The sequence below is a fragment of the Carex rostrata genome, chromosome 11 (assembly GCF_964058835.1).
Source record: "Carex rostrata chromosome 11, lpCarRost1.2, whole genome shotgun sequence".
In the NCBI taxonomy this organism is placed as follows: Eukaryota; Viridiplantae; Streptophyta; class Magnoliopsida; order Poales; family Cyperaceae; genus Carex; species Carex rostrata.
Window position 1 is genome coordinate 4,497,810 of NC_135928.1, and position 27,762 is coordinate 4,525,571.

At 34.5% G+C, this 27,762-nt stretch overlaps 2 protein-coding genes and 1 long non-coding RNA gene across 10 annotated transcripts in view; 1 reads left to right on the forward strand and 2 right to left on the reverse strand.

Annotated features, from left to right (window-relative positions):
* The window catches only part of LOC144562041 (toprim domain-containing protein), a 64,282-nt gene extending 45,383 nt beyond the window's left edge, over nucleotides 1-18,899 (forward strand). For 6 of the 7 annotated variants that reach the window (XM_078311167.1, XM_078311170.1, XM_078311168.1 and 3 more), the window contains 13 exons: nucleotides 12,318-12,434; nucleotides 12,731-12,778; nucleotides 13,024-13,109; nucleotides 13,202-13,262; nucleotides 13,568-13,747; nucleotides 14,291-14,422; nucleotides 16,097-16,158; nucleotides 16,407-16,490; nucleotides 17,010-17,141; nucleotides 17,599-17,695; nucleotides 18,022-18,156; nucleotides 18,327-18,394; nucleotides 18,595-18,899. In XM_078311167.1, coding sequence (XP_078167293.1) covers nucleotides 12,318-12,434; nucleotides 12,731-12,778; nucleotides 13,024-13,109; nucleotides 13,202-13,262; nucleotides 13,568-13,747; nucleotides 14,291-14,422; nucleotides 16,097-16,158; nucleotides 16,407-16,490; nucleotides 17,010-17,141; nucleotides 17,599-17,695; nucleotides 18,022-18,156; nucleotides 18,327-18,394; nucleotides 18,595-18,631 — 1,239 coding nt within the window. In that variant the 3' untranslated portion in view covers nucleotides 18,632-18,899. Of the gene's footprint in view, nucleotides 1-6,181; nucleotides 6,551-6,641; nucleotides 6,756-7,010; nucleotides 7,038-7,866; nucleotides 8,007-8,446; nucleotides 8,503-8,848; nucleotides 8,907-9,207; nucleotides 9,328-9,864; nucleotides 9,949-11,207; nucleotides 11,293-12,149; nucleotides 12,212-12,317; nucleotides 12,435-12,730; nucleotides 12,779-13,023; nucleotides 13,110-13,201; nucleotides 13,263-13,567; nucleotides 13,748-14,290; nucleotides 14,423-16,096; nucleotides 16,159-16,406; nucleotides 16,491-17,009; nucleotides 17,142-17,598; nucleotides 17,696-18,021; nucleotides 18,157-18,326; nucleotides 18,395-18,594 lie in introns of those variants that run through there. The other variant, XM_078311171.1, reaches the window with a different exon arrangement.
* A 2,518-nt stretch (nucleotides 18,900-21,417) lies between these two features.
* On the reverse strand, nucleotides 21,418-21,957 carry LOC144561952 (MADS-box transcription factor PHERES 2-like). Its single transcript, XM_078311058.1, has one exon. It carries the CDS (start codon nucleotides 21,955-21,957, stop codon nucleotides 21,418-21,420), a length of 540 nt encoding a protein of 179 aa, XP_078167184.1.
* Nucleotides 21,958-23,423: 1,466 nt separating this feature from the next.
* Nucleotides 23,424-27,525, reverse strand: LOC144562042 (uncharacterized). Of its 2 annotated transcripts, none has more exons than XR_013513963.1 (4): nucleotides 27,229-27,525; nucleotides 27,049-27,094; nucleotides 24,541-24,671; nucleotides 23,424-23,810 (listed from the first exon to the last, which is right to left on the reverse strand). It is a non-coding gene; the product is annotated as an uncharacterized LOC144562042 (long non-coding RNA). The 2 variants fall into 2 exon arrangements; XR_013513962.1 differs by having other exon boundaries at nucleotides 23,424-23,816.
* Between the last annotated feature and the right edge of the window lie 237 nt (nucleotides 27,526-27,762).

Consider the following 27,762-nt stretch of genomic DNA (forward strand, 5'->3'; position numbering starts at 1 on the left):
CAACTCTGAAGTACTCATAAGATGGTGTGCAATACTTTTAGAGATTCTCTATAAATTTTTGTTAGTTTAGTATCAGTCAGCTTGCTTTGATTTAAAAAATAATGAAATTAATTACAAGCTGTCTCTGATTTTAGAACCATCATCGATAGAGAGCGTTTGAGGAGAACAGTAAATCAGTTGTACGAGATCAAGAGGGTGAGAATGAGAGTAAGAGTTGTGTGCGAGATTGATAGAGAGCGTTTGAGAGAGAAGAGAACGCGAAGGAGAGTTTTTCTTTCACGCTGGAGATCTCTAATCGTTGAGAGAGAAAGGAGGCACAGGAGGCGTCCAGTACTGGATGGTGACTTTTTGCTATAATCAACACTCTGATTTGCACAACATTTTATGCTGATTGGAGGGTGCAGATTTAGGACCAGGTTAGGAGCAGGAAAAAAAGGGTGCAGTGGAACCATCCTCATATAGATATATATATATATATAGAGGTAGGCTAATAAACAATCGATTGTTCCAAGCCTCCCGTGCAACCAAGTCGTTTTCTGATTTTTAAAGTCCAAATGATCGATCCAAACCATTAGATATGATCTCCATATTAAAATGTGCTAGGAGACCAAATTTTACATTTTTTGGAATTTTTTTACTATTTATTAAGCCACTTTGAAAATCACTGATCCAACGGTAGCTTCTGATTTTACTGTTTGGTTAAGCCACCGTTGGATCAGCGATTTTCAAAGTGGCTTAATAAATAGTAAAAAAATTTCAAAAAATATAAAATTTGGTCTCCTAGCACATTTTAATATGGAGATCACATCTAACGGTTTGGATCGATCATTTGGACTTTAAAAATCGAAAAACGACTTGGTTGCACGGGAGACTAGAAACAATCGATTGTTTATTAGCCTACCTCTATATATATATATATATATATATATATATATATATATAGAGGAGGGTTCAAATGCCTCCATCATGCCTCCATCTCTCTCTATTATTTTCAAAGTTCAAACAGTCGATCCGAACCGCTCAACGTAACCTCCATACTAAAATATGTTTGGAGACCAAATTTTATATTTTTAGGAATTTGTTTACTATTTTTTTAGATAGGTACAAAATCAGTAAATCTGAACCATCTAAAAACAGTATTTTTGTACCTATCTGAAAAAATAGTAAAAAAATTCCTAAAAATATAAAATTTGGTCTCCAAACATATTTTAGTATGGAGGTTACGTTGAGCGGTTCGGATCGACTGTTTGAACTTTGAAAATAATAGAGAGAGACGGAGGCATGATGGAGGCACAAAAACATGGAGGCATTTGAACCCTCCTCTATATATATAGTGCTTGGCTACTATGCTTGTATAAGCATATCCCCACATATGCTTATAACTCATTTTTGTGTTTCCAATGTCCAAATGGTCGATCCGAACCGTTCATTTTTTAATCCATATTGAAATATGCTTGGAGACCAAATTTTACATTTTTCTGAATTTTTTTGCTATTTATTAAGCCACTTTGAAAATTGCTGATCCGATGGTCCAGAAATTTTTACTGTTTTTTACTGTTCACAGCAAAACAGAAATTTTCAAAAATGCTTAATAAATAGTAAAAAAATTCCAAAAAATGTAAAATTTGGTCTCCAAGCACATTTCAATATGGATTAAATATCTAACGGTTCGGATCGGTTGTTTGGACATTGGAAACGCAAAAATGAGTTATAAGCATATGTGGGGATATGCTTATATAAGCATAGTAGCCAACCTCTATATATATATATATATATATAAATAAACTGTTCATCTTCATCATTATATTTTTTTTATTTAAACATATATTATTCCAGGATATAAAAAGTATATTAACAATTAGAGTTAGGCATGATTTCACGTTTACTTGGCTTAAATATTTTTTATACATTTCCATTAGTTACATATTTTTATTAATACCATTTAAAAAAAAAAAAACCAAAATTGGGGAATTCGACCAGAGGCTCCAAGCTGCAACCCCTCAAAAACCTAAATATCAGTATATTACAACGTATTTTTTAGTTTTTGGAGGATCTCAACGTCAATCTGCGCCCCTCAAAAATGAGACCGTAAGTTGACTTGGAGACCCTGATATTTTTCAAATTTCTCATAATTTGTGGGGTTTTTTTTTTAACAGTAGTGTTAATAAAAAATTTCGGATTAGTTACTGTAGTTAAAAAGAGAATTTTAACTCTCCATGGAGCACTTGCCAAGTTTGTTTGCTTTGGATCCTTACCTATATCTGCATGTGCGTGTCCGTGTGTGATTGTGAAATTGTAGAATCATGAGGATAAAAAAGAAAATTGCTTTTCCATTTTCTTTTGTTGGTATCTGAAAATTTTGAACCTTTTATTTTGAATTTTTTATTATTACCATTTAAAAAAAGAAAAAACAAATCACAGGAATTCGAAAAATACTAGGGCCTCCATATCAATCTGCAGCTCCATTCTTGTGAGATCACATATTAAATTGGAGGTCCCCCAAAACCTAAACATTAGTATATTACAGTGCATTTTTTTTGTTTTTTAGGAGTCTCCAATTCATACTAGGGCCTCCAATTCATTTTTGGTTTTTTGGGACTGCAGATATCATTGAATTGAAGGGTCTAATATTTTTCGAATTTTCCATAATTTATGGGGTTTTTTTATAGGGGTATTAATAAAAATTTCGGCCTTTTATTATTGTGAAGAATTTCATTGAATTAACTGCAAATTATGTAAAACTAAACCAATATTTAATTATTCGAGTGAATTTTTAGCGGTGATTTGCTCCTGAGCCATGTTTTTTTCGTAATATTATAATTCTAGCATACATTTAATTCATTGATGACTGCTGTCTATACAATACAAAATAAAATTACAGACATATTTTATTTTAGATAGTGTCTTGTATTTTACTTAATTTGAAAAAGATTTTACCTTTTATTAAAAACATAAAATTTCAAAACTTGAATTTTTTTTATTTTTTTATGGAGGACAAAATCACATTAATGTATTCCAAAATTGTAGCTACTACCATGCTTTTTAAAAAAAAAAAAGCAACTAATTGGTTTATTTGCATATAAGAAGAAGAGAAAAGATGAATTTGTATCTCTGCATTAACTCAAAAAATAATATTTTGAGTTAATGTATCTGGATTGTCTGATCCACTTTAAGATCCGTGTGGGTTAGATCCACACTAATAATAAAGAGCCCTATGTGATCGGATTGGCTCCGTTTAAAATCTAACGGTCAAGATGCATTAACTCAAAAAATGATCTTTTAAGTTAACAAAGACGATGCGAACTCATAAAAGATGTACATTTGCTACTCTTTCAAGTTACACCGTTTTTTTTTCTAACAGTGAACACTGAAGTCTCTAAGCACTGACTCAAAATGAATGTTGTAATCTTCTTATTCATTTTTTTTCTCAAAAATAAGTTAAAGGGCATAAGTGTCATTTTTATTCAAATGAAATCATCTATCTTCTATTATGTATACATAATACATTCCAATCAATAAATGAAGAAGAATTCAATTCTTTTTATTTATTTTAGTTCTGATCAACAAAATTCAATTGGAATTCATTTCTATTGAATCCTATTGAATTGAAATCATTGGAGCTCAGCTAAATAGTGTGTTCCGATCATAGTGTTAGTATGTGCTTGAAATGTTCAATGTTGGATGTGATTTTGATTCATATTTTCTGCATGCTACATCTTTTGTAAACCTATTTCTAGGTCCTTACTGTCTTTATTGTAGGAAGAGGGAATGACATGGCACTTGGTCTTTGGAGCTTTGATCAGTCAAGTGGACGAAGATTGAATTTTCAAGCAATTTTTAATGTCTTGTGCATGCTTTGTGATGAAGTGTTGGTACTGGTATATGTTAGTTCTTGATGTAAAGACTTTGGATGAATGAATGAAGTTATTAGTTGCTATCTCTCTCTTGTTCTCATTGATTTATTTATTTTTTATTTTTTCCTTTTTCTAATAAAGCATGACAAATCTTAAATTTCCTTGAATAAAGAGGAATTGTGGGTTTTCTCGTTAATATCTTTGGCTGCCTTTTTTATGTTAGTTTTTTTTTAAGCCTTACTAAGACATTGGCTACGGTGGTACATACCAGTATCCCCTTGTAGCCGCATCCACCTTTCAACTTCAATTCAAAATCAGAAAACAAAATGGAAGGGTAAACTAAACAGCAGGTATAATTAGACAACAAAAAAAAACTGTTGCATCCATCTATAATAAAAACAAGAAAGTAAAATCTGATCAATCTTTTATTTACAAGTGACAATACAACATCATTACAAAGTTCTTGAGCATACAAATTCAAGGCAATAGACACCATAGATTGAACCAGAACTCAAGTTCCAAAATCAAGGCAACAGAAAGTTGCAAATAAAAGCAAAAATAAACAAAAGCAAAACCATAGTTTTTTTAACATTCATACACAATATATCTTTTTAACATTCACTTTAACATTCATTCAAAATATATTCCTATACGCAGTGCCATACTCTTTGAGGCAGGTTGTCGTGTCAAAGACCTGAATAGAGAACTTGTGTTGCCCTTTATAAGAGAACAACGTGAGATAACCGGGTTGCATATATATATATATATATATATATATATATATATATATATATATATATATTGTGAGCTTTAACAAACTCGGGACATCCCTTCGTGAAGTAGGTGTTGAACGGTCAGTCACTTGTGTCGGGTAATTGAAAACAATATTTTTGCACTACAGTACTCGCACAGTACCCACGCTACAGTAAAGCTATTAACCATTGCTTTGGTTATCAATTACTGACAATAATTGAAAACACTTTTGAATAATTAGTGGGGACCATAATATATTATTGAATAATTATTTATGTACCCGCGCTACAGTACCCGCACAGTACCCGCGCTACAGTAATTGCATTTAGAGAAATAATGTATTATGGTCCCCACTAATTATATTGTGTCCACTAATTATTATTCTAAAAAGATATTACATAGTCTCAACTAATTATTATTCTAAAATCCTAGCAGCACCCTTTCAAAGCCTCGGCACTAATTCTGCGTCAACATTTTTCTAACAAAAATAATTGACCTCATAAAAATAAATACTTCAGTGCATAGATATAAATACTTTCAATACTTAGATATTGATACTTTCAGTGTCATATGTAAAAAGAGGAGGGATCAAATTACAAGATTATGGCAGTTTTGGTCCTCACAAGCAGTTATATAAAAATTACAACATTGTTTACTATATAGATATAAATACTTGTGTTCTTTGAACTATATACTTCAAGATTTGACTATTAATATTTTAAAAAAAGTTATAGATCTGGAACGATTGCGGTCCCCACAAGCAATTATGACATTTTAGGTGCAGGTACGATGTCAGAAATTTCAAAAAAAAAGGTGCGGGTACGATTATTTAAAAATAATTAATTTATCATTTACATTGTTTACTATATAGATATAAATAATTGTGTTTTTTGAACTATATACTTCAGATTTGACTATTAATATTTTAAAATAAAGTTACAGATCTAGAACAATTGCGATCCCCACAAGCAATTATGGCAGTTTAGGTGCGGGTACGACATCAGAAATTTCAAAAAAAAGTGCGGGTATGATTATTTAAAAATAATTAATTTATCATTTACATTGTTTACTATATAGATATAAATACTTGTGTTCTTTGGACTACATACTTCAAAATTTGATTATTAATATTAAAAAAAAAGTTACAGATCTGAATTGCAGTTATGACAGTTTGGTCCCCACAAACAGTTATATATAGCAGTTTAGGTGCGGGTACTGTAGCGCGGGTACTCATATCAGCTTCCTACATTATTTCTCTAAATGCAATTACTGTAGCATGGGTACTCTGCGGATACTGTTGCGCAGGTACATAAATAATTATTCTAAAAAAAAAGATTAAAGAATGATCACGTGACTACTAAATTCCAGTCTGCATTATTTTTTTACATTTCGATCACGTGTCAAGCTGGGTTTTGGGTCCGGGACGGGGAAGAATTGAACCTTTAGTCGGGCCTGGCCCGTGTGGGTCTGTTTCAACTTGGCCTGTTGGCCTAAAACCCTGAATTAATCCGGTTTATCGCTCAGTCTGGTTTAGAAATAGCGGCGAACTTGCCGCTTGCCAAGTTGGATGCGAAACTTATACACTCGAAAAACCCTAGCCAAAACCTCTGGTCTTTGCGTTTTTCTTCTTTTCCTCTTTTCCACTCTCAGAACCACCAGTACAAGTACAACAATGGCAACTTGAACCTCTTTTTTAATCTCTATCTCTTCCTCTCGTTCATAATGCCCCTGGGTTCTCTTCGTTCTCTAAAATCCCTTTTGCGCACCAATAGGTCGCACATGCATAGTTCCAACTATTCGCGACTTTTCCATCTCTCCAGTATTAGAGCGCCTCGCTATCTATATCAATCAAATCTCAATTCGAGGTTTGGTTTACAGAGCATGAAGCAAAATAGGTCTCTCTTCAGTTATCCTGTTCTGCCTTACAGCACTGGTAACGACCTGTAAGCTTGTCTAATTTTCTTACAATGTTTTTGTTTAATTGTAGCTAAAAGAACCTTAATTGTCTGCTATTTGGCTAATTTCATTTTGTAGTTAACACAAGCCTCATCACAGTAAGCCGAAGAGAATCTAAACACAAATTTTTACTGAACTGCCTGCAGCAGGCTGAGTCTCGGTCAGTTCGCCCAGTTATATCCAGGCGAAAAGGTATAATATAATGTCAAATTCAAGGATAGATGTAAAAGTTATCCCTGATTATCACCACCATATTTCTCTCATTTTTTTAAATTTGAATTAAGTTGTAAAACTTCTATTGCTATTTTAAATAAATTGAAGCACAACCTACTGAAAGTTGGATTGATATGAAACTAGAAGCACATTGAAGGGGACAAAATTTGAATTAAATGTTAATTAATTCTGGATAATGTTTTGCCATTCATTTTGTTTTCTTTCTTTGTGTAGTTCACACCTCGCAGCTGTCAGAATCAGGTAAGAAATTTTCCTATCTAAAATTTTAACTTCAGTTAATTCTCTTGTAATTATAATCTGTTTGTACTTGTGCTCATATATAAACTTTTACATAATTTAAATTTTGGTAGATCACGAAGAGCTTCCTCAGAGATCTGGTATGGAGGTTCAAATCTGAAATTAAACAAAATCTTATACTTATTTTATTGGGCAAATTTTACAGTTTTCCATATTGAATCATGAAACACATTTTTTGGAACTGAAATAGAATTTGCCTATCAAAACCCCAAATTAGAATGTGTGATTCCAGATGAAATCTTCTAGCACCTACTCCATGTCTTGTTAGGAGATGCTCAGACTGCCTTCCCTCGTTGTTGCTGAATTTGAAAGCTATGTAGAATTCTTGGGGTAAAAGTAAGGGAGAGAATTCTATGAATGGGGATTGGAAGTCTGGGGAGTTTTGGTTCAAAGATTGTAAGAGGTCTTTATCTATATAAGGGTGCATTTGATATAATCTAAATTGTAGGGTGTAATGGTACTTTTGAGTTTTGCATGGTATCATAATGCTTTCCTGAGGCATGTATTCATACTATTAGGTTTTCACTTAAAAATGACAGCCATTAATGAAATTGCACTTTTGAAAAGACAATCTATGTGTGGATATTTGACGATACTTGTTCAGTAGAACCTAAAACAAGCTCTTTAGAAAAGTTAAAAAGTTAGGGATTTTTCGGTTCTTACATATTAGCAGTAGCACCATTTAGAAGCAGTAAGCTTTCTCATGATTTGTTATCTTGTTATTTTTTTTACCTGTGAAAATCTGCTTAAATATTTCTGTGAACATTGGTAGGCAATCCTTTGATGTTAGTGAGAAAAAGAGAGAACGAATTGCAAGAACGGCTGATCCTATTGAGAGAGAAGCTATTAAAAGCTGGGATTCAGCTTGTTTCATATAAGCCCGGCCAGTACGATCACCTTGTGTGCCCTCAGGTAGTTACCATTTCTACTGTTACTTTATACAAAGGCTTATGTTTAGTCTGACAAAAAAAATTTATCTGCGGTATAGATATCTTGCTAGATGATATAAAATAATTTGCATAGGAACTGGCATGACATGCAACACCCCAGTGCTGGATCTAGTCAGCACTGCTACAGCATAGGTACTGTATTTGAATAGCTCTCGAAGGGTTTTGTCTTCCCGAAGATAATTTCTGTTCTAGGACAAGGTTATAGTGGCGTATAGCATTTCAAGAGCTGGCTCGATTAGAGCCTCGGTCTAGCAACTCGAAACATCTTAAATTAACACATTTTACTGTACATAACCTGCACCATCTGTGCACCGTAACAGGGAATTACAAATTTAAAATCCACAATATGTTATATATATTATTTCCTTTGTTTGTCATTGTTGATTGTTGCCTTCTGAACAGTGCCTTGGAGGTCAATCACAGGAGAGGTCCCTCTCTTTGCAAATCCACGATGAAGGGTACCTCCAATTTTTTTTTTTAAAATTTAAATTACCCCCTAAGCTTTGCTTGTTGCTTAATATGGTCCATGGCCCTTTTTTTGACACGTCATTGAACAGTGCAACATAAGGATATCAATTGATTAGGTTGAGAACCACCTGAACCAATTCTTTGCCCAGGTATTTTATTGGTCGATGGCTTTGAGGTGGGATTCAACTGGAAAAGAGCTTCCACTATTTTATTATTTTACCGAAAGTGGAGCATCATTTTAATCTCATATTATTACATATAAAACTGCTATAGTATTATGCATGTCTGTAATGTTATGCTCTTTCACTTACAAAATTTTGTTTTTCTTTGGGAAAGGCATTCTGCAGTGTGGAAGTGCTTTAGGGGTAAATGTGGCTTGACAGGCATTGTGCGGGTACGTGTAGTTCCACTGAGAGCTGTAATTGGCCTGCATGCTGATGTTTTATTTTGTTCATAATATTGAAATTTGGGTCAATTGGTTCTTTGCACAAATAGTAAACTGTAAACCTGCAAACTGATCGTTTGACTAGGGTTCACGGCAACTTTTTTGGCTAAATGTTATGCAAATTACCAAAATGGTACATAATAAGAGTTTTGTTAGCAAAGAATCTAATAATTGTAAAATTGGCCAATTAATAGAACTGGTGGATTGGCAACATGCTTTGTTCAGATAATTTTCTTTCTTCCCTTTGTAGCCCTATTCTGAGGTTTCAATTGAAAATCAAGCGTTCAAAGTGAATGGGAAGGTTGGGAAACAGAAACATCCAAAAAAAATCTCAGAACAAGAACTAGAGCTCGAGCCACTATGCACTGAGGTACTAAAAAACCTAGCTTCTTTCTACTGGTCCTACCAGCTTGGGCTCAATTTCTTTTTTCTTTCAGTTTCCTTAAATTTTTATTGTCTTAGTTCTACAATTTTACAGGCCAGCCAATTGAAGTTTTGTTGTACCAATGTGCTATTGGTGTGTTATAACACACCTCTTTGTACTAAATTGTTGATCAACTGGGTCAATCTTTTTGGTGTAATAAGTTTGTTCCTTCTACCACATGAATCCAATTGTAGTATTTTTAAGGATTAGAAGTTTGATTGACATCATTATTATTCTTGCATGACTGTTGTGATACATTGTTCATAATCATTATTTTAGTTCTAATTTATCTAAACTGGCCTTAATTAACAATATGTTGCAAGTACACTGCAGTTAGTCTTTAGCTGTCCACACCTACTCCATCCAAATATAAGAAGTTAATAAAATAAATAATTCACTTTCCATTTTTAACCTAAATTTTTATATTTTTGTTCATTATGTATCTGTTTTTATTTATTTTAATTTGTCTATTTGTTGTTTCAGCTTTTTGCATACTTTAAGTCACGAGGGATTTCTGCAGAGACACTCCGACGAAATCGTGTTATGCAAAGACCAACTAAAGATGGGGTACGTTTTTTGAGCTATAACAATTTGACTCCAGATTCTGGGCCTGTTCTGCAAATTTTAGAATTTCATTCCATCTTATAGTGCCATCTTGTTCATCTCTGGGCAAGTTTCTTAAGACACTATACTAAAAGATTTTTGCAAGATTTGTGAAGGATCAAAGGTTGTCTTTTTTTTTTCCTTTTTTTTTTAACAAAGGAAGTGTCATTGTGATAATTTAAAATTTATATATTGTTGTTTTGTATACATAGTTATTACCTACTATGTTTTCTTTGAATCTATCTGTGGGCGTGACCCTTCTATTTCAATTCTAGCAACTTGAGTTTCTGTTTTCACAACTAGTAAGCAGTCTTCTTAAATATATATATTTTTTAAAGAAAATTACATTATACATATTTTGGATCTTGATACTGGGTTATTAAGATGAAAACTATAAGCTCCAGCTAAATATATTGATTAACATACCTTTTCGTTTTTTATCTATACTTGTATGTATTTGACAATTAAAATCTATTGCTTGGTGGCAGTGCAACTTCTAAGAAGCACTTGATAAAGAACGACTACAGAAATTTATCATAATTTTTATTTTCCTTCAAATATATATGTAGATGAAATTTTCAATGATTTACCTAACTATATGTATTTTTCTTCCGTCGATTCTGATCTGTAAGAGTTAAGAGTAACAAGAACAGGCAATATTAATATGAAAAATTTTGCGAGCTTGGTTTCTTACGTGAAAGGGAAGAAGCCAATCGTGACATCCATTGGCAGGTGCCTGTGTGTTAGCTGGTTTTCTTAAGAAAATAATAGCAATAGTAATAAAAAAGTTTGCTACTTTCATAAAAAGAGGTGCTAGTGTAGTGACAAGATAGTTCTTAGTGAATCAAGAAGATGGGGTTTTGAGCCCTACTTTAGAGAATTACTATATATCATCTCTATTGTTCTTAAATAATGCCTTACTTAGGTGGGTGCCACTTGTCAATTGTCAGTGGTACAAAAGTTATTAAGATGATCTGGGTTGGGTCATGACCTTTTTCGGCAGGACCTCAGGCAACTCGTGGTTGTCAGACATTACCTGACTGACTCATTTGTGAATCAGTCTTAAACAGGTCGGGTATGATTGGACCCGTCGGGTCAGGACAAGATGTGACCACTAGGTCTTTGGTATATTATGAGCGTAATTTGAACTACTAGGAACTAATTACTTAGCTGAAATGATAACAAGGTGATCATTTTATTTTTTTAATTTTTTGTTTTGCTAGCCTGCTATTGCTTTTACATACCGACGAGATGGGACTCTTATCAGTTGTAAATATCGGCAAATCCCCAAGATATTTTGGCAGGCAAGTTCTTTTTTGTATTGTTTCTGAAACTGCAATACAATGCAATTATGTTGTATCAAGCATGTTATGTGTATAGGAACTACGAGCTGAGCATCAACACCTGTGTACCCATAGAAACTATTGTTTTGCCAGTCAAAACTCCAAAATATGACATTTCACCATTAAGAATCTATGCTCTTCCATATTTCTCGGCAATTTAGTTAGGCTTTCATTATCTTATTTAGAGTAATACTAAGAATATGAGTGTCATTATTGTTTTGAAAGATGCATCATATATAAGTACATTCTAATTATGGATACACTAATCTGCTAAATTACAGTGGTGAAATGTGATGTTGTTGATGTTTTGATAGTATGTATAAAATAAATGAAGATGGGTAGCTGGGTATGGGATGAGCTATATTGATACCAAATTTATCAAATGTTGTCAAAACCAAGAAACCAAAATCATAGATGTGTTTTGAGCTTTTAGATAGGATGGGTATGAAATTTGGTGCAATTTAAGAACTGTTTGATCCATCAAATGATTTGAATTTAAGGTTAAGTTTTACCGGCTTGTGATGGATAATCAAACAATTCTCAAATTTCACACAAAGTCACATATTCAGGTCTATATGGTGGAAAGTACATCTATATATTATTTTCAATTTTGAACGTTGTGATGTTGGTTGTCCAATAGGTTGGGCATCAATATACCCTATCTGTTATGTGATCTGGCAGAACATGAAGTTTTAACGGGTAACAGAGGATGTGATGGAACAACTAAGGAGAACAAATAATATTACTAAAATATGGTTGGGTTGGTCTCAACCCTTCTAATATAAAAATATAATATAAATGTTTTCTCTGTATGACAGGAAGCAGGTACTGAGAAGATATTTTATGGGCTTGATGATATTAAAAATACGTCCGACATCATTATTGTAAGACTGCATCACTGGAAAATATACATTACTAGTCAGAAGGTTTTGTATCTTGAGCTTCAAAATTCTAATTTGGATGCTCTCTTCTTGTGGGTTTTGTATATAGGTGGAGGGGGAGATTGATAAGCTTTCCATGGAGGAGGCTGGTTTCGACAATTGTGTGAGTGTACCTGATGGTGCACCCCCTTGCATCTCCAAAAAAGAGATCCCTACTGAAAATGAGGTTTGATTATCAACTAATAATTTTTCTATTGATGTGTACTTCTGTAGTCACTGCTGTCTTGGTGAAACATATTTGAAGTTCTTTCAATCTATCCTTATTTTATGTTATCCAGTAGTTCCTTTTTTGTTAAGCTTGGTACAAGTTGTCAATGCTCTGTAGGAGCATTAGCAATGTGTATCATATGTGCTCTTTAGGACTGCTTGGCTCATGCTGAGAGGTTTTATTTATTATAGATTTATCTTTATTTTTGTTATTTAATACTTCTATTTTTGTTTTTTGTTTTTGTGTTAAGCTAGGATACGAAGTATCAATACTTGTGGAACTGCAAGGAGTACTTAAAATCGGTATATTTCGAGTACCTTTCCAGTACAATCGAGGCTGCCTAGCTGTCTTGATTTCACCAAGTTTTACTATATTACATATATTTGTTTGATACGTGTGTCCCACATGCTTTGCACGATGCTGGTTTGTTATAGAACCAGCAAGACAGGTTCAATTAAACATCAGTCATCCTCGATTGTGCAATTAACATCAAATGTGACCAAGAAATGAGTAATTAATTTATTAATTTCTAAAATAAATTTCACAGGCATCTCGGATAATACTAGCAACTGATGCTGACGGTCCAGGTCAGGCCTTGGCTGAGGAGCTGGCCCGTAGGCTTGGTAAAGAGAGGTACCTTATTTTTGTTTATGTTCTTTTAATTTCTATATATGAGTTGTAATACTCACCTAATAGATCTTTTTAACTTTTGGGGTTATTTCCAGGTGTTGGAGGGTCAAATGGCCGATGAAAAATGATGATGAAGTTTTCAAAGATGCTAATGAGGTCTGATTCTAAATTTAATTCAGGAATTGTTGTACAATAGGAATTGATAGGTTATTTGATAATTTATAAAGAATGTAATGCAGATATTGTAGAAGTTCTGGAATTCTTTAAATTTTTTGTTAATATATTCAAGTACTGGTTTGCACTAATCTTTATGGATCCTCATTGATATGGGATAAACATAGCTTGCTTCAAAGTATATTCTATGAGTGATAGTTTTGATATGTGAGACTAGTTCAGAAAAATTTAACTGGTTTTGTAGGACTCTACACTGACGTGTGTTCATTTATACGTATTTGTTTCAGGTGCTTTTCTATAGTGGTAAAGAGGCACTTCGAGAGGCAGTAGAAAATGCAGAGATGTATCCGATAAGAGGTCTATTTAAATTTAATGATTTCTTTCAGGATATTGACAAATTTTATAATGGAAACGTGATTGATCTTGGCATTTCTACCGGCTGGGAAGGTTTAGACAAATATTACAAGGTAATGAATTTTTTTATTATATAATGACAACATGGGTAGAGATGAATATTATCATTATGTCATTATGTTATTGTAACCCTCTTATTACAAGGTAATGAGGTATTGGAACCCTCTTATAATTTTATTATTGTTATTGTTATTATTAATATTATCATTATGTCATCTTCATCATCATCATTTTTTTATTAACACCATTGTGATGATTATTAATTTGTTTCATTCTGAATGCAACTACAGTCACTTGTACTGCTGCTATTTTGATAGCAAGAATTATTTTATTTTAATTAGATTATTATATTAGCATTGTTATCGTTATTGTGATCATATTGTTTTTTTGTGATAAACTGCGCCCCCATTCCACACCCCACCAACATGCTACGAAAATAAATTATAAGAAAAGAATCTATCAAATTTGCACCAGAACTCAGATAAAGTTGTGGAATTTTGGGTTGGTACTTGATATTTTGTATGCAGTCTGGTATTAAATGTTGAATTCAACTTGGTTTTCATTGTTCGTTATTTTTTTTTTGGACCTTCTAACAGGTAATGCCTGGAGAACTCACGGTGGTATCAGGTGTTCCAAATTCTGGAAAGAGTGAGTGGATCGATGCACTGATGGTCAATTTGAATCGCAGCATTGGCTGGAAATTTGTTCTCTGTTCTATGGAGAACATGGTATGGCTATTGTAAATTTTTTACTGTTTTTAAGAATTGTAATTTTAGAGTGTCATTTAGTGCCACTGATGTTAATGCAATTGGGAGCTGTTTGATGTCAGTGTGGCTGCAGGAATGCTACTGAAATTTTTTTGTTGGTCCATTGAAAATTGGACACATTTAGGGAGAGGAGGGGAGGGGAGGGGAGGGGAGGAGAAGAGAGAGGAGGGGTACCGGACCCTGATATTTGCTCCAGAACATCAAAATTTTGAGGGGGAGGGGAAGGAGAGGAGGTGAACCCTATATACAAAACTATCAAAATTTTGTAATCTCCAAATCAGAGTGTAGAGGAGGTTAACTCTTTACCCTGTCCTCTTCCCTTCCCTCCCTTCCCCTCCCCCTTTCTGGAGCACAGGCTAAACCCTTCCAAGATATGAGAAGTGACCCCCATTTATCCAATGAGATCCATTTGGCCACTAAGTAGATTTTGAAAGACCAATTCACAACATTTCCTTTATTCTATAGAGCAAGAGAGCTTTGTTGGGAAATATCATATACACTCTTCTGTTTCCGTAATATTATATCCACATCTCTTGCCTTGTACCTGAAAAGCTTTCTGTACAAAGTAAAATTGTAGGTTGTTCCTAACCTTTGTCGTGTCCAAGTAAAAAAATAATAGTGGCAATTTGTCTACTGCTATCAACTAAAGTAGTTTTGTAAGTATGATATTATCTTGCTATCAAGTAACCACAGCCAAAGGAATGAGCCTTAATGCATGATTTATTTGAAAATCGAGCTCTTGCAGTAGTTTTAACATTGCAATTGTTAATGTTAGCAAAAAGGGGATGCAAATGTAATTAAAACAGAACATTAATCATGTTGTCTGTTTTTCTTCTTTTTTCTTTTTGGATGATAGTAGCCAAATATTCTATTGAAAGAAACCAAGCACAACACATCAAAACAATTACCACCAACTACTTACAACCAAATGCTATTCATTTGGTAACTAACCCACAAATACCGAACCCAGGACCAGTATTATGGTACCCAATCATGTCTCCCCTAGAGTCCAGGCAAAAGATCTTACTCCCTTGTTCAGTATTATAATTGTCTGTTATTGAAAAAACAAGGTTTCAAAGTTATAGAGGCTGTCACTTGGTCAAGGATATTCAGACTGAAATAACATAATCTGTATAAGCGAAAACCCTGTGTAGTAAGTTCTCTCAGGATGCACTGGATAAAAATTCCCTCCTGTCTGACTGTAATAGCACCTTTGCATTTTGGGACGAGAATTTATGCCAAGTCAAGGTTCTATTTGGTCACAATTGGTAATTGTATGTGCTATCTCAGTTGTGTTGATTAACTATCTTTTCGGGGTCTGTTGCATCCAATATTAGTTTTAGTTTGTTTTCTTTTCCTTCATTTATTCTGGTGTATGGGCGAGTTTGTTCCTTATTTTTTGTCTTGGAAGTCTAGGTACCTTGTTTTGGTGAAGGTTGATTTAAATATTGCACTTTTCTAAAATCACACATTGGATGAAATGTTACTTTAATATTGATCTTAGTGTTGACTTTGTAAAGGCTGAATTTAATACTGCACTTGTCTAAAATCACACATCAGAATCTTTACAGATAAACATCTAAAGTTACTTTAAAGGGGTGTTCTTTTTGTTAACTTATCTGGCAGTAATTACAGGTTAGGGATCATGCAAGGAAGCTTCTGGAAAAGCACCTTCGGAAGCCTTTCTTTGATTTGGGGTATTATTTCGTATTCTTAAACCTGTCAGTGGTACCTCTATCTGTATTATGCAACTGTGCCTGTAAACAAGCTTGTTTTGTTATTACTTCTGTTCATTCTTATTTCATTGCTAACTAATGTGAATTATAAAGTCTTTATTACTGCCTAATATATACAGAAGTCACCATAAACTGTTACCGGACCATTATTTACCAGTAAGTACATATTGTGAAGTGACCTATTCAAAAAATTCTGTTTATGGAATTAGGTACGGGGAAGATATGAAAAGAATGAGCAGAGAGGAGCTAGAGCAAGGGAAGAAATGGTTGAATGATTCATTTTATTTGATCCGGTACGTGTACCTTTCACTTGCCAGGCCTTGATCTGAACACATTAAGCCAGCCTGATGGCAAACAATACTTGGAGATTATGATTGAAAAATTGATGCAGAGTTGCAGAAAGTTATATCAAAATGGTTGTATGAAATGAAGTGCAAGAAGTTCAGATTGCCATGGGCATGTATAAATCACATGCATTGAACAACCACACACAGGCTTAATTTTAGAAATAAATCATTAGATATGGTCAGGAACTTTGGAAACAAGGAATAATGTCATGAATTAAATAGAATGAACTAACTTTAGTTAATACTCTTTTATTAATACTTTTATTTTGCAGTGAGGATGGTATCTTCCAAAATTGTTTATTTTATTTTATTTGCAAGCATGAAACAACAAAAAACAATAAACAACACATTTTGTAACCAGACCTTAATATATGTTAGCAAAAATGACCTGTCAAATCATTCTTCTGGAAATTAGAAGTTTTTGAATTATTTTTCTTTTATGTTTGAACCAAAAAAACAAAAAAGATGTGAGGATGACAGCCTTCCTTCTGTGAAATGGGTTCTCCAACTTGCAAAAGCTGCTGTCATGAGACACGGTGTGCGGGGCCTCGTCATTGATCCTTACAACGAGCTTGATCACCAACGACCTCCTAATCAGTTGAGATACTTCTCCTTTTTTTCCAAACCAAAAGATTAGTAAAACGAAAAAATAAATACCGATGTCGAAAGTGAGGCTTCGGACTAAGAAAGATAGGCAATAGATAGGTCACAGGTAGGTCAGTTGTACTAGTTTCAGTTCGGATGAGTCAAGTAGAAAAGGAGAATAGCTAAGTAGGTCACTGCTTGGGAATTAAGAATAGGCAAGTCGGACAGGAAATTTGTTCGTTCTGCATACCTTTCTCAGTGCTTAAATGTTAACATACATGACAACTGAAGTACCAACACCCACCCAAAATTTTATACCTTACTGTGTTCATAGCGTATGAGTATGATTCCAGGAGTTCAGAATTTCAGTTTGAACTAAAGTTCAAACAGTTACCAGAAGCTAGGGCATATTTGGTGTTTGACTGACCTATAATGTTATAATTCCCATCCTTTTTCAATATCATTTCAGAACGGAAACAGAGTATGTCAGCCAGATACTGACACAGATAAAGCGCTTTGCACAACACCATTCTTGTCATGTTTGGTTCGTAGCACACCCGAGACAGGTACAATACCATACAGTTGGTGCCTTCAACTGTGAGCAATTATGATATCGATATTTTTTTTTGGCTTGATATAGTTTGAAAGGTTTAGTATGTTATCCTTGAATCGTGGTAATTGGTGTGTTAGTCATTTGTTTCTTTAATTCCAGTTGACTGGTTTTCTGGCTGGTACCTGTACAATACTTGGAGTTGATTAGAACTGATTTAAGAATTACCAATTTTCTGGGGCCAGTGTAGTTTGTTCCGCATAAATGAAGGCGGACTGCTATGATTCTGAGAATGTTGTGATGTAATGTATCTCTTGTAACTTGAGCCATTTGTTTGTACAGTTGCAAAACTGGAATGGAGGTGCACCCAGTCTGTATGACATCAGTGGTAGTGCTCATTTCATAAACAAATGTGACAATGGTATTGTCATTCACCGGAATCTTGACCCCAAAGTAGGCCCAATTGATGGCGTCACGGTACGTCTCTCTTTGAATGATCTTTATTTTTTTTATTTCTCTCTGTCGCTCTCTCACCCCCTTACCTATCCCCACATGGATACTCATGATATGCATAGTACCATAGACTCACTCATACTTGTGTGCTTTTTACTGTTTGATGCGAAAATTTGTTGACACTGTATAATTAGGTTCATGTACGGAAGGTAAGGAATAAGGTCATAGGCCGAATTGGAGACTCCCAGTTGACGTACGACCGGTATGTGACCTTATTTTTATTTACTCTTCAATTTGTTGGTTTTTTTTTTCTTCATGATTGAAACTGTTTTTGAGAATTCATTCAATTTATTGGATTTCTTTTAAGTTATGAAATAGTCCAAATTTGCAGATGTTGTGAATGCACAAGTAAAAATAATAAAAGATATTTTATTGGATTATATTTTGACCTTTAAAATGCAGGGTAACTGGTGAATACTCAGATTACCATGAACAGTAAATTCAAGATACTCAGAATTGCTGATGTACTCGATCCATTGATGACGCAGGCTAAGGATGCCAATTTTTGTAAAATTGTCTTATGAGTAAAGAGCAAGTTTTCGCACCTCCTGCCTGTTAAGCTGGCTAGCGAAAACTACATCCATTGAAAATTTATATTGGATTTTGATTTTTAAACAAAATCAAAATGTATTATTCAATTCTTGGCGCAAGTTAAATTTCAGCGTTGCTGTATAGTCATTGATAGTTTAGTGTACCGTTTAGTAATCTCTTGATACTTCAGTACATCGTAGCTAATTCGTTGCTGTATAGCTGTTAATAGTTTAGTAACGTTTAGTGCTTGATACTTGGTGTACCGTTCACGTTTAGTCTTTGCGTTACTGCGTACAAAATGAAATGTAACTGAAGCGCTCCCTTCAAAGGAAAAAAATGCTAGTGATCCATTATTCAACTGTCGGTTTTACCTAGTATTGGTATTGATCATCAATCAAATCGTCTGAAGCTCCAACAGTTGAATTCATATCACCGAAACTAACAGAATGTTTATGTTTAAATCGAGACCGTCTGATTAGAATTTGAATGGATGAATGAATATTATAGGGGCTCTCTTCAAGGGGTGGACTTGAGACTTTTTAATTGTGAGGGGTTAATCATATGAAATGTTCATGCATAGAGAATAATCTATATTATTGACAATATTTTATTCTAAATTATATTAAAATATAAAAAATAAAAATAGTGTCAATCTTATCCTCTGCAACTGTTGAGTTAATGCATAGTGAATCCAGATTGTTTGATCCTTGTTGGCACGAATGTGAAAAATGCTCCTTGTATTTTACCTTGGATCGGATTGGTTCGGATCTTGATCAGAAGGATGAGAAGACAGACTAATTGTGCATTCAGTTTAGCTCCATTTAAAGTGGAAAAATAGTGACGTGCCGTGTTGTGATTAACACGCCGCGACTTTGGTATTGTGTTGTGATCAAGAAAGTTTTTCACGTACTGTGATCAATCAAAATATTAATGCGTGATCACGGCACACGAATGGTTATGCCGTGCCCAAACGTGCAGTGACCAAACATGATTCGTGTGACTTGTATAATCATTTAATCACAATTTAAGTCAGTTTATTTAAGATTTACTATTTGATCAAAATTTAATGGTCCTAATTACATGTGACATGCTGTAATTAGATATTTCACGTTGTGTGAAATTTTCTAAAAATGATTACGGCACGTGAATGATCACGAAAAAGACATGTGAATTATGACATGTAATCGACACGCATGCCGTGCTATTTCGTACCATAATCATGTTGTTTCTTAACGGAACTGGCTCTCCGTGCCATTCAAAGTTTTCCATGCGCTCATCTCAATGAAAGAACTTTTTTATGCACGAATCTCAACAGAATTGAATGATTGGGATCGGAATAACAGGACCCTGTTATTTCATTGGAATCACAGCAGATTTATTTCCCATTCAATATACTCAACTCCGTCCTTGGTTCTGTGTATTCAGTTTAGACCGGATTGTTCCAATTCTGAATGGACTATCTGGATCTAAACAGAAATATTCTGTTAGTTCAGAGGATATGGACTCCCAAGTCCCAACAGTTGAGGTTTATAAGATCGACGTCGCTTTCCTCCGTCCCCCTTTGGATTTAATTGAGCTGGACGGTTCAGATTTTACATCCCGAAGTACCGTTGTCTATTGGGAGTCGGATATTGATCCTCTTCTTGCTCTGTGATAATGGAAGCAAATCTGCTGCGATTCCAATTTCAACCCTTCATTTATTACATTGTACGAATCTTAAAAAGAGGAGTTTTTGTACACGGATCTCAAAATATATTAGAATCGCAGGGACCCTGCGATCCTGTAGGATCGCAGCAGATTTATTTCCCTGTGATAATGGGGGATCAAACAGGAATTCCTGATCCTCAGGATCAGGCGCATGCGTGCAAAAATATATACCCGCTGCGAAGGATTAGAATCTCCGTCGCCTATCAGGGAGTAGTTTATTTTGCTGGATGGGAGGGATCTACCCAGAGTGTCAAGAATTGCCATGGACCGAACCAGGTAAAGGGGAATAGGGTCAATTTATCCTACTAAATGTAGTCAAATTATTTCCGTTCAATCAGTTATAGGCAGGTCATTGAAAAACAAACCTTTTGTAAGTAGAGAATGCAGAAAAAAAATGCCTTTGTCAGTAGAAGGGGTCTTGTCATGTTTGAGAGGTTTTCAGTTCACTACATGGGATAGATAGTGTCTGGAGGGAAAATATTAAAATGACTTTTTTTTTTTGCTGTTTTGTATTATTTCTTTCTTTAAGCTAAAAGAAAAGATAAACGACAAATATATACACAAACTAACAATTTTGAATTCTTAACATAGAATATTTTTGTTTCTTATTCAGCATAAAAAAGAAGAAGAAGAAAACAGAAAAGAAGTAACATAAGAAATAGATCCTAAACACCACTCAAAAAAGAAAAGAAAAAAGAAGTAACATAAGAAATAGATCCTAAACAAACTATTTGATGAAATATCAGGGAGTTCACTCATCTTTATCATATAATATCCAATTTCACTCATCTTTACAAGAATTGAACTTTGATTCTAGTAAATTATGGTTCCTTCTGTCCATTCTTTATAAAAAGAATGGATGCAATTCGGATAAAAATCAAAGTTCAATTGTTATTATGCAGAGACAAATCAAAGTGACCGAAATATGATATAGGATAAAGTTGAGTGACCTTCCTAGACATCGCACATTCAATACTCCATATGTTATTACAGAAATTGGTGCAGGAACAGGCCCTGTTGCTCCTGTGAAGCCTCCTGAACATCCTCCTGCGACTCTCTAATTCTTGGTATTTCTTGTCCAGGGATAGGAGCTGTTGTCGAGGAAAGGACGACGATCCTTGCTTGCACAGCCCTGAGCCGTTCCTCTGCCATCCTGAAAAGACCCCTTGCTTCCTCTGAGCCAATTTCGCTTGTGCTCCGTTGACAGGTCATGTATTCACGCATCAGTATTGCCATCTCACACTCGTGGTTTCTCTGCTTCAGCTTTGTGATCCCCTCCTGTGTTTCTATTGCCTGCTGGCGCAACATCTCTTCAGCTTTCCTCACCATTTCAATGGCCTTCTCCTTCGGTGGCTGCATCTCGAGATGCGGCTCGTAAGGGCTATCGATGATGACACATGACCTGCCACCGCAAAGCTTGGAAAGCTCGCTCGCCTTTTTAAAAACGCATGGCTTTCTCCTAATGAATGTCCTCCGGCGCTGGTAGCCATTTTCTATGAATTTAATGTCAATCTTGTTCTTCCCCATCAGCGAATTGTAGATGAAAATATTTGTTTGATTGTCAACGGATCTGTATGCTTGGACTTGAATTGGTTTCTTCTTGAAATCCTAGACCATTGCCTTTTGGAAATGGGGAAAAAGGGTCTACGGCTATGTAAGAGGGGCGGTACTTTTGGAGGGAGATACATGTATATGTTGCAATTTACAAGCAGTAGTGCGCGCGTACGTGGTTCTTTTTTTTTTTTTGAAAGAACGTGGGTTCTATTTTTAGAATGGAATCTTTTTGGATTGCTTTTCTTGTATCAACCCTGTGCTATCCAATTTACTGGGGTGATGCAATGTTTTACAAAAAAATGAGGTAACAAACGTGGCATAAATTGGCAATTTGTTTTATAATTTTACAATTGCCGAACTCCCCAATTAAACCTAAAATTTTCAGTTTTCTGGGTTTCATAATTCAATTATTGTTTCTATTTAAATTTACACATTTGTTTACCTAAAAAAAAAAAAAATGAAATGCTCACGTTCCAGATTTCCAAGTTTACAATATTTAGTTCGATTTTAAATTTGTATTTCTGAAATTTCAAACTTTTTATTAACGCATATTTTATATTTTTGCATTCAAGAATTACAAAGAACCAGTGTTGCTTTGTTCTGATTTCATCAGCACTTAAATATATAAAAACAATTACAATTACTTCAGAAAATAAATAAATGGAACTGCGAAATTTTAAATTTTTCATAAAATTTGACATTTTGAATTGTGAAAAACTGAAATAAACGTGAAATTCAAATGTGTTGATGAAATCAGAACAAAGCAACACTGGTTCTTTGTAATTCTTGAATGCAAAAATATAAAACATGCGTTAATAAAAAGTTTGAAATTTCAGAAATACAAATTTAAAATCGAACTAAATATTGTAAACTTGGAAATCTGGAACGTGAGCATTTCATTTTTTTTTTTTTTTTTTAGGTAAACAAATGTGTAAATTTAAATAGAAACAATAATTGAATTATGAAACCCAGAAAACTGAAAATTTTAGGTTTAATTGGGGAGTTCGGCAATTGTAAAATTATAAAACAAATTGCCAATTTATGCCACGTTTGTTACCTCATTTTTTTGTAAAACATTGCATCACCCCAGTAAATTGGATAGCACAGGGTTCATACAAGAAAAGCAATCCAAAAAGATTCCATTCTAAAAATAGAACCCACGTTCTTTCAAAAAAAAAAGAAAGAACCCACGTACGCGCGCACTACTGCTTGTAAATTGCAACATATACATGTATCTCCCTCCAAAAGTACCGCCCCTCTTACATAGCCGTAGACCCTTTTTCCCCATTTCCAAAAGGCAACGGTCTAGGATTTCAAGAAGAAACCAATTCAAGTCCAAGCATACAGATCCGTTGACAATCAAACAAATATTTTCATCTACAATTCGCTGATGGGGAAGAAGATTGACATTAAATTCATAGAAAATGGCTACCAGCGCTGGAGGACATTCATAAGGAGAAAGCCATGCGTTTTTAAAAAGGCGAGCGAGCTTTCCAAGCTTTGTGGTGGCAGGCCATGTGTCATCATCGATAGCCCTTACGAGCCGCATCACGAGGTGCAGCCACCGAAGGAGAAGGCCATTGAAATGGTGAGGAAAGCTCAAGAGATGTTGCACCAGCAGGCAATAGAAACACAGGAGGGGATCACAAAGCTGAAGCAGAGAAACCACGAGTGCGAGATGGCAATACTGATGCGTGAATACATGACCTGTCAACGGAGCACAAGCGAAATTGGCTCAGAGGAAGCAAGGGGTCTTTTCAGGATGGCAGAGGAACGGCTCAGGGCTGTGCAAGCAAGGATCGGCGTCCTTTCCTCGACAACAGCTCCTATCCCTGAACAAGAAATACCAAGAATTAGAGAGTCGCAGGAGGATGTTCAGGAGGCTTCACAGGAGCAACAGGGCCTATTCCTGCACCAATTTCTGTAATAACATATGGAGTATTGAATGTGCGATGTCTAGGAAGGTCACTCAACTTTATCCTATATCATATTTCGGTCACTTTGATTTGTCTCTGCATAATAACAATTGAACTTTGATTTTTATCCGAATTGCATCCATTCTTTTTATAAAGAATGGACAGAAGGAACCATAATTTACTAGAATCGAAGTTCAATTCTTGTAAAGATGAGTGAACTCCCTGATATTTCATCAAATAGTTTGTTTAGGATCTATTTCTTGTGTTACTTCTTTTCTGTTTTCTTCTTCTTCTTTTTTATGCTGAATAAGAAACAAAAATATTCTATGTTAAGAATTCAAAATTGTTAGTTTGTGTATATATTTGTCGTTTATCTTTTCTTTTAGCTTAAAGAAAGAAATAATACAAAACAACAAAAGAAAAAAGCCATTTTAATATTTTCCCTCCAGACACTATCTATCCCATGTAGTGAACTGAAAACCTCTCAAACATGACAAGACCCGTTCCACTGACAAAGGCATTTTTTTTTCTGAATTCTCTACTTACAAAAGGTTTGCTTTTCAATGACCTGCCTATAACTGATTGAACGGAAATAATTTGACTACATTTAGTAGGATAAATTGACCCTATTCCCCTTTACCTGGTTCCGTCCATGACAATTCTTGACAGTCTCTGGGTAGATCCCTTCCATCCAGTAAACTACACTCTGACGAACTCACACAGTCACACTGCCACAAGCTTTGCTTCAGTGCCTTGTTCTTTTCATAAAACCTGTTAAGATTTAGTTTTCCCTTGTTTTCAAGAAGATAGATAGTTTTATTGGAAAGCAAAAAATTAAAGCAAACATGTGTTTCTATTTTCCTATAATGAAAGATACAAAGAGCAAAATCTATGCCAAACTTGCCCCTAGTTTTTGCATTAATAAAACTCTGATTTGGTAACTGTAATTTGATTCTTGATGATACTTTGTTGAAGTTAACTAGCTATATATATGTTCATATATTGCAATGTTGGAAAGTCCATGGAAGCAAACAATATATCACAGGAACTTCCAGAATTTTCGTTGTAAATACTATTTACATCTGTATAATAAATATTTGCAGATTTAACTTCCTGCAAGTATCATTGCAATGGAATTGTATATTATGAAAAGATCTTTAGATATGCGACTACAATATTTTAACTCTTTACAGCTCATGGGACAGGAAAAAGATTAAAGATTGTGCTTTGTGCTTTGTTACCCACTTTAGTTGTTAACCCTTGTTTCTAATAAAAGGAGATGAGAAAATTCTTAAGCCATCCCAAACATCTACTAGTTTAAAAAGATTTTGGATCATTAAATAGATTAAATGTAGTAATAGCCGTCTATTTTATGTTGCTACCAAGTTCAACTCCTCGGTTCACCATCATTATTATAAGCCTGTTAATCCCCCTTTCTCGAACATTACATGGCAGTAAGTTTAATGAAGCAATTTTGATATAACAGAGCAATAATGGAAAGCCTACATTTTTGCCTTCGGTCCCTTGTTGATGAAGGATATTAGATGAAGAAATTTATCTTCTATTTAAAAAAAAAAAAAAAAAGTGGAGTGTGCTTACAGAGAATCTCTACAAGGTATCAGTGCAAAAAGCAGCACTGCTTATATCTGACCATTGAGGATTTCAATAAAGGATTGGTCAGATTAATTTAGATTGCAATTTGACAACTTCACAGCTAAAACCCAGCTTAGATTGCTGTATGGACCATCAAGGATTTCCAGTAAATTTGATACTACGTATGTTGCCAAAATGGGTCCATATATCAGTTATGTGTGTATTACTGAATTCTTCCTACATTAGTGTCCATTATTCTTTTTCTTTTTTTTTGTAAAGTTGAATAGGTCACTGGACTTGTTGTATTTTGTGAAATCAACTTATATCTCTGTCCCACATCTTCTCTGCTGGAGACAATCATTTTTTGACAGCATTAAGTTAATTTAGTAATTGAAATAGAAGATTATATATACAAGTTTTCCAATCTTTATTATCAGTTATGTTTTTATCTCCCTCTTCTCCTCTTTAAATTTTTTTTTTGCATAATAGCATTAACTTGTAACAAAAGGTCACAGTCTATTAAAGCTCCCTAGGGGCATTGGAACTGCAATCTAGCTTGGTGTTGGTCTTTCACCACTGAAAGCTGAAGATGGAAGACTCAAACTTTTTTAATACAATTTAGAACCATACAGATAAGTAATAAATAAAGATTAATATGATAATCAGGGGCGGAACTAGAAAATAGAGATTGGGGGGGGGGGGGGGGGGGGGGGCTGAAAAATCAAATATAGTGTAATATCATTTTATAAAGGGGGCTAAAAGATATTAATGCATATAAAAATTACAAAATTTAATGGACCAAACTACAAATTTTCAAACTATAGGGGGTGCTTAGCACCCTTTCCCCACTACTATGTTCCGCCCCTGAGGATAATCATGTAGGCGAAAGAGTCAAATTGTAAGTGGAGCTAAATTTGTATTAGTACTTTACAGACTGATGATATGTCATACTGTTGGTAGAAATGTTGGCTTTGGTACATAATGATCAGCATATTTTAACGGATAATAGTGTAGGAATAATATCTGATGAAATAAGAAAAACATAAATGACTTAGATAAATAACAAAAACAGAAAAAAAGAAAAAGAAAAAAAGAAGAAGCTAGAAATATAAATAAATCAATAAATAAACAAAGATAAGGTCATAAAAAGTATTGAACAAAAAGTTTACAATATTTGAAAAAAGGGAAATCACAATACTCTCACCCCAAATAACAAAAAGGTAAAAAATGAACCAGAGAACTATTTCATAAGAAGTTTCCACCCATGACCCATCCAGCATCAAATCCAACAGATCAAGTAAACAATTATGAACATGATTTTGTAGGATAAACAAAGATTTATGCATGCAATAAGTTTCCACATGTTTCCTCAAAAAAAAAAAAAAGTTTCCACATGCGTCAAAAACAAGGAAATCATTGAAACTTCACAGATGCAGTGTTATTGAACCATACTACTGGAACTATTTCTTGCTTACTCATGCATAGTTGTTGTTCTTCAATCAGATCGTGATATAAATTAAAGGTAATAATTCAGAACAACACATTGCTAGCATACCTCAAGGTGGCAGCAGGCATGCAGAATCAGATCATTCCTTTGGAGTCTGGATTTTTAACAGTTACATACAATTACAATTTGAAAATCAAACTCGTAAGCTGATTTCATTTCTCTGACATCAATTAATAAAACAACTACAAAATGATAATAATAAAAAGCAAATTAAAGAAACAGACAGACCTGATCTCGGACTAGGAGCAAAGGGTCACTATATCATTCTAGGTTTTGGCTTCTTAGGCTGCTCTGAGAAAATCAGGGAAGAAGAGATGTTGACGATGAAAAAAATCAGTCGGAAATTTCGGAAGAGCGTCGCTGATCGGCGGCGTAAATTCAAACCCTTTGTAGCGTGTATGTATTTCTGCGAGCAAGCGCGCCAGAGAGGTATCGTGAACTCTTGTTTGATCCACCATTTCACCATTTGGGAGCGAGAAAACCACATAGAGAAGAGGATCGATATCCGACTAGCGATGGACGATTGGACTTGGGGGGACCGTCCAGTTTTAAAGTCCAGCTTAATTAAATCCCCAGGCTTAATTCAACATCAATCTTTCTCCTCCTCATGATCTCATCAGCGAATTGTAGATGAAAATATTTATTGGAGGGAGAATGTCAACGGATTTGTAAGCTTGGAGTTGAATTGATTCTTTTTTTTCTTCTTGAAACTATAGACCTTTGGATGTAGGGCCGTAAATAAACTGATTTTAAGCTGAGTTA